An 8,296-nucleotide genomic window follows, 5' to 3' on the forward strand; every position below is an offset into this window, starting at 1 on the left:
ATGCCTAGCCCAGTTCCCTGTTTCATAGTGAATGCTCAAGAAATGTTAGCTCGCTTACCACACTATTGTCAACCCCCATTGCCCATCACCACTATTGTAGGAGTTACAGTGCTTTCTAAAGAGGAGGCAGGCCGGGCATGGTGGCTCAGCCTGTAATCCCAGCACTTTGGGAACCTGAGGGGGGCAGATCACTTGCGGTCAGGAGTTCGAGACCAGCCTGGCCAACATAGCAAAACCCCGTCTGTACTAAAAAATGCAAAAATTAGGCTGGGCACGGTGGCTTATGCCTGTAATCCCAGCACTTTGGGAGGCCAAGGTGGGCGGATCACCTGAAGTCAGGAGTTTGAAACCTGCCTGGCCAACATGGTGAAAACCTGTCTCTACTAAAAAAAAATGCCAAGGGCTGGGCGCAGTGGCTCATGCCTGTAATCCCAGCACTTTGGGAAGACAAGGCAGGCAAATAACGAGGTCAGGAGTTCGAGACCAGCCTGGCCAACATGGTGAAACCCCGTCTCTACTAAAAATACAAAAAAATTAGCCAGGCATAGTGGTGGGCGCCTATAATCCCAGCTACTTGGGAGGCTGAGGCAGGAGAATCGCTTGAACCTGGGAGGCGGAGGTTGCAGTGAGCTGAGATCACACCACTGCACTCCAGCCCAGCTGACAGTGCGAGACTCATCTCAAAAACAACAACAACAAAACCCAAAAAATTAGCCAGCCATGGTGGCACACGCCTATAGTCCCAGCTACTTGGGAGCCTGAGGCAGGAGAATTGCTTGACCCAGGAGGAGGAGGTTACAGTGAGCCAAGATTATGCCACTGCACTCCAGCCTGGACAACAGAGTGAGACTCCGTCTCAAAAAAAAAAAAAAAAAAATTAGCTGGGCATGGTGGCACATGCCTGTAATTCCAGCTACTCGGATCGTGCCACTGCATTCCAGGCTGGGTGACAGAGCCAGACTCTGTCTCAAAAAAAAAAAAAAAAAAGAGGCAGCAGTGCTCGCTTTGGCAGCACATCAACTAAAGAGGAGGCATATGTGAGTGATTGTTTACTATTTTTGGAATGAGAGTTGTGTGAGAAAATAGAAATATAATAAATGAAGTCCTCATCTAACTTTAGCTATTATAGTCTTCAGTGCCCCTTAGAGGTTGGGGGTCCTTTCTTCAGATCATTATGTTGCTCTCATCCCCATTATTGCTCCTGGAAATTACAAACAGACACAGAGTGAAACATCACTTTTTATTTCTTCTGAGTATCTACATTCAATTGCTTTGGCTAAATTAACAAAAAACACTCAAGTACATGTGGTTTCTGGTGACAAGTTCTCTAAGACAGTGTGGGAAATGACCTAAATATGCACAGGCAAGGCTCAGTCTCCAGAAGGGTGGGCAGGGGTAGGTAGGGGCTATCTGATCCCCAAGGCAATGAAGTCTTAGAGCTGAAGCCCAGCTCCTCCTTTTTAAGAGGAAATGACAACCCAAAGCCTTCTGCGTTTGTTTGAGATCCTAGCTTGTGGCCCTGTCAGATCCAGAAACCAGGCATCCTGATTCCCTGTCCACTGCCCCCAGCCTGAAGCCCTTCATCCTTCCTCTTAGCACCCTCTCAGGGGAACAGGGGCCTAGGTATGTTTACAAAAGTCCAGAATGGGTCAGTATTTGGGGGAAATAGAGATTTGAAGGTTTTAATTCCTCATATAATAGAGCAATTCAGTTCTGTCTAATCATAGGGTATTATTGTTCCAGACTCGGTTAAGAATTTGCCAGAGAACAGAAACTCCCAGCTGAAAATTTGTATCTTGTAATCGGCATGCCAGCATTTCCTACTAGAGCTCAGCATCTGAGCTGCATTATTTACTCATGTAAGTGCTTAGGATGGGTGATGGATAGGAAATATAGGAAATGGAAGGACACAGGGCAAAGGTCATACAGGAGCACTAAATGGGGATGGGGTAACTTGCTAAGTATAAAGTTAAGACCTACATTAAGACCACTTCTATGCACATGTTCAGTTAGAGGATTCAATGGATACACCAGGCACCTATGGCTGGAGTCTCCTTGGCACGAGCGCCCCATCCGAGGCACAGCTGCACTTCTGCACCCTCATGTTAGGCAGGCTGACCACTTGGGGCCTGGTCCTGCCTCCCTCCTTGATGCTGACGATCATGGGCAGCGAGGCAGTCTCCGAGGCGATGCACTGTCGCGGCCCCAGAAATGGCCACTTGACGGCCAGGGCCTCCGGGGGCTGCTGGCAGGTGCCCACACACTCATAAGCCAGGAAGCCCGGGGGCTCCAGCACCCAGTTATCGGCCCACTTCATCCCCTGCAGGTCAATGTACATCTCCTGGCGGCAGCAACGGGTGCCCTCGGTCACTGGTGCTTCAGGGTCACAGTCGCCCTGAGCTCTGTGTGGGCAAGGAGAGCAGGGTCAGAGGTCAGCTGGGAAGGCTGAGGTCAGAAGGCCTGGGGCACAGCTTAGTGGACACCTGGGAGGGAGATTTATGATCCAGCTCTCACTGTTTTAAAAGCTGGATATTTGTGAGAAGATGAATGAATAAACATATCTGAAACATAAATAATTAAATCAGCTACTATTAATTAAAGGTCTCCTAGCAGGTCGGACACTGAACTAGGTACTTCACATGTATTATCTCAGGTGATGTCTGCATTTCATCCTCAGGTAGGTTCCAACATTATCCCCATTCCACCTGAGGCCACTGACACTCAGAGGTGTTCGGTGACGTGCCAGAGGACGTGCAGCCAGTGGAAGGCAGAGCTAGATGGAGGCCAGGCCGACTGGTTCCAAGGCCTCTTCTTAACCACTGTGCTATGCAGCCCCCATCTGCTCCAGAGAGCTAACTTGTCCATAAGGAAAGAATTCACCAAAGCAGGAGGGAAGCTCATCTCCCCTAGTAACCGCTAAAGCTAGGATTTTTCAAAAATTTAATCACGAAGAAGGATAAAGTGGAAGTAGGTGATTACAATCATGTGTATATGGAGTCAATGGCAACATAAAAATCCATTGAAAATTATCAAAGATAAATAAAATGAATAATACAATTTCTGTTTTGTTTTTGTTTTTTTTTGAGACAGGGTTTCGCTCTTGTTGCCCAGGCTGGAGTGCAATGTTGCGATCTTGGCTCACTGCACCCTCCGCCTCCCGGGTTCAAGCGATTCTTCTGCTGCAGCCTCCCAAGTAGCTGGGATTACAGGTGCCCGCCACCACGCCCAGCTAATTTTTGTATTTTTAGTAGAGACGGGTTTCACCATGTTGGCCAGGCTGGTCTGGAACTCCTGACCTCAGGTGATGTGCTGGCCTCAGTTCCCAAAGTGCTGGGATTACAGGCATGAGCCACCATACCTGGCCTTACAATTTTTTTTTTTTTTGTCGTTTTTTAAAAACTTAAAAAAAAAATTTTTTTTAAGGATAGGATTTCACTGTGTGGCCCAGGCTGGTGTCAAACTCCTGGCTTTAAGCAATCCTCCACTTCAGCCTCCCAAAGTGTTGGGATTACAGGCATGAGCCACGCGCCTGGCCTGAATAATACAATTTCTTTCTCTTTTCTTTTTTTCCTTTTTTTTTTTTTTTTCTGAGATGGAGTCTGGCTCTGTCCCCCAGGCTGGAGTGCAGTGGTGTGATCTTGGCTCACTGCAACCTCCACTTCCCGGGTTCAAGCGATTCTCCTGCCTCAGCCTCCTGAGTAGCTGGGATTACGGGCGCACGCCACTACGCCCGGGTAATTTTTGTATTTTTGGTAGACACGGGGTTTCACCATTTGGTCAGGCTGGTCTCGAACTCCTGACCTGGTGATCCACCCACCTTGGCCTCCCAAAGTGCTAGGATTACAGGCCTGAGCCACCACGCCTGGCCAATAAAACAATTTCTACCATTAGAAACCCTGACATGCAGTGGGCAATCGCTGGCATCCTGGGTCAGTCTGCACCACGCTCCCCCCCAACCCCTCGTCCACCGTCACCATCCGGTACCCCAGACAGTCCTGGGGACGGGGGTCTGGACCACCCAGTGGTTGCTTGTCTCTGGTCTGCACAGTCCGGCACCTACCCATAGTCCCTGAGGTCCAGCGTGTGCAGTTCCAGCTGGGGCTCCCCAAGCCCGGCCGGCGCCCCCTGCGAGGCAAAGCGGACCAACTTGTGGGCGCCGGACGCCAGCGGGCCCAGGTGCTCCCTCTGCACCGACACTTGTAGCAGCAGAGGAGGCCGGGGCCGGCTTAGCTGCTGCCAGAAGTTCACGGCCTCAGTCACGTCGAAGACCTTCCAGCCGCTCTCGTGGACGGACACCAGCCTGAGACACGACACGGAGACCCAGCGCTGCGTGAGGGCGGGGACTGGGACGGGCCCCAAGGGCCCCGCCCCGCCCCCCGCGTCCCCGCCCCCAAGCCAGGCCGAGCAGCCCCCTCCCCCTGCCCTGCGCGCCCGCGCGACCCCCACCTGGAGTCGATGAGAGAAGTGCGGTTGGAGCCGTCGTCGCGGACGCGCAGCCACTCGACGGTCACCCGGGCCCGGGCGCTGCGCGGGGACAGCCGCCCGTGCCTGTGCAGCGTGGCCTTGGGGACCGGCTCCTGGAAGAGCCGCAGTACGGCCTGCACCAGCTCGCTGGTGGGCGGCAGCCGCTGCTCCATGCCGAACACCAGCAGGTGGGTGCTGGCCTCCGACGCCAGGAACCTGCCGGCCACCTCTGGGGACAAGAGCAGGGTCAGCAGGGCCTCCCCGGACTCCAGGGGATCTCTGAGGATGGCAGGGACAATGAGCTGGCAGCCAGGCCAAGGAGACACCGGCCCCTGTTCTATCTCTGGGGCAAGCCCGGTTTAAAAATCTCTCTTGGATCTGGGTCTTGTTTAGTAACAGTTTACATCCAGCAGGCAGGGGCGACTGTGGGACCCCGGGCTAGCAAGTTTGCCTCAGCTGAGATGCTAGGAGCAGAATCCTCACCCAGGTGCCCGGCCTTGGGTCTAGCTCTGGGCACTGAGGAGCTAGGGAGGCGAGAGGCTGCGGGAGGATTCAGGCCCAGCTGCACCCCTGACAGCCAGGTATAACCCAGGTAGTCTACTTAGGTATTTTTCAGTTATCCAAACATGCTTCTATCCACAAGAACTCACTTTGATGTTCACAGTGCTGGGAGATGGCTAAGACATAGTCATACCCCTGTTCCAGATGAGCACATGGTGGAGAGAGGATATTAAAGCCATTTACTCAAGGTTAGGTTCAGACCAGAGTGGCAGTGTGAAAACAGACCCCGGGAGTACAGCTGCACCAAGTTCCTTGAGGCACACACTCACCCGCTCCCCCAGCTCTACTTTTTCTCCTCTACCCTCCCCTTCTCTGATGCCTTGGTTTTTCCAACAGGTCTAGCCTGGTGCAGCTCCCCTGGGCTAGAGGGGGGCCCTCAGTGCACAGCTGGAGACCCTGGGCCCAAGCCTGGCCCCTCCTCACTGCTCCTTGGACCGTGGCCCTCACACAGCCTCCCACAGAGTCCTAAAAGGCCAGGAGCCCTTTGACACCACCAGAGTGGGCACAACCGGCCTGTCCCTGACCATGGGACCGGGGGCAGCAGGGAGGGAGGGCCTCACCTCGGAAGCTGTGGCTGAACCTCTTCCCGCGGGAGCGGTCCCCATGGCTGCGCCGCAGCAGGGCCACATACTGGGCCCTCACGTGGGCGGGGATGACCAGCTCCTCCATGTCCACCCTGTCAGGTACAGGCACCTCGCTGAGCTGCAGCTGCTGCAGCAGGCTGCCCAGGAGCTGCTCCCCAGTCATGGCCACCCCCGGGCCGGCCAGGGGCAGCACCCAGAGTGCCCAGCAGAGCCACAGGGGCCGCATGGTGCTGCTCTGGAGGAGCAGGAGGCAGAGTGGAGCTGTCCTCTAAGGAGACTGAAGGAGGGTCTTAGGCAGCTGGGCATGCTGAGAGCCAGGCTGGGCCAGCTTTATAGCTGGCCCTGGGCTGGCCTGGGGTGAAGGGAAAAGGGAGGGAGGGGGGGAAGGAGGTCACACCCCTGGGACCTCCTGGGAGCTCACAGCCAGACAGGTCCCTGAGTCTGGAGGAGGGGGCTGTCTCGAAAGAACAGGGCTGTCTGGATGCCACCCAGGCCTGGGGCCTGTGATTGTGCTGTCAGCAGCGTGACAATATTTTTAGTGCTTGTTTAATTTTCCTGGCCTTACCCCAGCCCCGTTCTATGAAAAAGTTAGTCTATTCTGTGTAAAAGAAAGTCCTGCTAGCCAGCTGCTTAAATCTCTTTAAGTCTCTTCTGGAGGCTGGGCTGGGTCCAGGTTTGCAAATCATAAAGGAAGGGCGGGAAGGATTCTGCCTTCCTGCTGGTTTGGATCACGTTCACAGAAGCCCCTTGGTCATCTCTCTCCAACCCACACTCCTTGCACACCCCCTGCCTCTCCCCGCACCAGGGGTCCCTCAGGGTTGTCTCACCATCCCTGCCCTCCCCGCATGACAGAGGATGCTAGACACTGTCAGGACACAAATCTGGCAGCGCTACTGTTTTTGGGAGTCCCAGGAACAGCAATTTCAGCAAGTGCCTTTGCAGTCACATGACCACAGCACAGGAGTCCCCCCTTCAGACAGCAGAATTATTCTGGGGTGTGCTCTCCCCAGTGAGCTGGCTGGCCGGTTCGTGCCACCAGCACTCAGCTGGAGCCCAGGGCTTTTAGTAGTGTGTGTGTTGGGGGAGTGTTTAGCATCAGAGAAGGGGGAGGGATAAGAATAACACTGATAATAATCATAATGGACACAGACGAGGGACAGGAACCTAGAAAGCAGAGGCCAGAGCTGCCCAGAGGCATGGCCTGTTCAAAGCCATAGGTACGGGTGGCAGATTGAGGTGGGAACCCCCTGTGTCTCCTCAGACACACATTTTAGACTGGCTGCGTTCACATATGAGACCTGCCATCGCCAACTGTTTGACCTGCTAGCAAGTTAGTTAACTTCTCAGTGCCTCAGTTTCCTCATCTACAGAAAGAGGGTGATGATCATGAGGTCTTCCTCATAGGGTTAGTGTGAAGATTAAATGCATTAGTACATGCAGGATGTTTCACTAGACACTAACACCAGTGTCTAGTGACAGGTAAACACTCTGTAAGGGTTTGCCGTCATTATTATCTGCCTAAATTCTGCAATCACAGGGTCGTGGCTTTTTTTTTTGAGACGAAGCCTCACTCTGTCACCCCGGCTAGAGTGCAGTAGCGTGATCTAGGCTCACTGCAACCTCTGCCTCCTGGGTTCAAGTGATTCTCCTGCCTCAGCCTCCCAAGTAGCTGGGACTACAGGTGCATGCCACGCCTGGCTAATTCTTTGTATTTTTAGTAAAGATTGGGTTTCACCGTGTTAGCCAGAATGGTCTCAATCTCCTGACCTGGTGACCTGCCTGCCTTGGCCTCCCAAAGTGCTGGGATTACAGGCATGAACCACCGTGCCCGGCCAGGTCGTAGCTTTTTATAAAACTATCAACAATAATAATAGCACACATTTCCTGAGTGCTTACTATGTGCCAGTTATTGTTCTAAGCTCTGAATGTGTATTCACACAGACCTTAGGAGGCAGGTGTCAGTTTTAGGTGCCTCTTGCAGATGCAACGTCAGAGTACTGCCTGGGGAAGTGACCTGCTCCCAAACCTCAATGAAGGGCTTGGGAGCTAAATGGAGTGTCTGTCTCTGTAGGCATCTCCTCCTGGCACTGGCATAGGGGATTTGAGGATGTGCAGGGGGAAGCTCTTCCCAAAACTCCACAGCCTCACTTGCCCATGTTCTGTTGCATGCAAGGTGAGTAAGGATGCTGGAGGAGGACAAGGACCCTGGGCTGAGGGGGCTGGCGGGCAAGGGGCATCCCCCTTCACCTTCTAAGTGGGGGCACTCTGGCCCCTTTGTGGGAATGCTGTGTCACTGATAGGTCTCTCCATGTCATCCCCCTGCTTCTGTCCTCAAACATTTCAGGCAGAGGAAGAGGGAATCTTCTGTTGCTCGAAGCTGGAATTTCTTTTGGATGAAAGCCCAGGGACTTCATGCCACCATATATATACACATATACATATGCATTTGCTTATGTATATGTATATGGAAGTCTCATATTTGGACCCAGCCAGTCTAAAATGTGTGTTTGAGGAGGCGGCGGGGGGGGGGCTCCCACCTCAATCTGCCCCCAGTACCTGTGGCTTTGGACAGGCCATGCCTCTAGGCAGCTCTGGCCTCTGCTTTCTAGGTTTCTGTCTCTTGTTCTGTGTCTGGAAATGACCTGGGCTCCAGCTGAGGGCTGGTGGCATGAGCCAGTCCACCAGCT

General features: G+C 53.4%; 1 protein-coding gene across 1 annotated transcript; it reads right to left on the reverse strand.

Moving 5' to 3' along the window:
• Window positions 1-1,226: 1,226 nt before the first annotated feature.
• On the reverse strand, window positions 1,227-5,932 carry LOC102144954 (left-right determination factor 2). The gene is made up of 4 exons (XM_005541004.4): window positions 5,586-5,932; window positions 4,447-4,693; window positions 4,061-4,300; window positions 1,227-2,402 (listed from the first exon to the last, which is right to left on the reverse strand). Exons 1-4 carry the CDS (start codon window positions 5,833-5,835, stop codon window positions 2,039-2,041), a joined length of 1,101 nt encoding a protein of 366 aa, XP_005541061.2. The 5' UTR covers window positions 5,836-5,932; the 3' UTR covers window positions 1,227-2,038.
• Window positions 5,933-8,296: the final 2,364 nt, after the last annotated feature.

This window comes from Macaca fascicularis, chromosome 1, assembly GCF_037993035.2.
Source record: "Macaca fascicularis isolate 582-1 chromosome 1, T2T-MFA8v1.1".
NCBI lineage: Eukaryota > Metazoa > Chordata > Mammalia > Primates > Cercopithecidae > Macaca > Macaca fascicularis.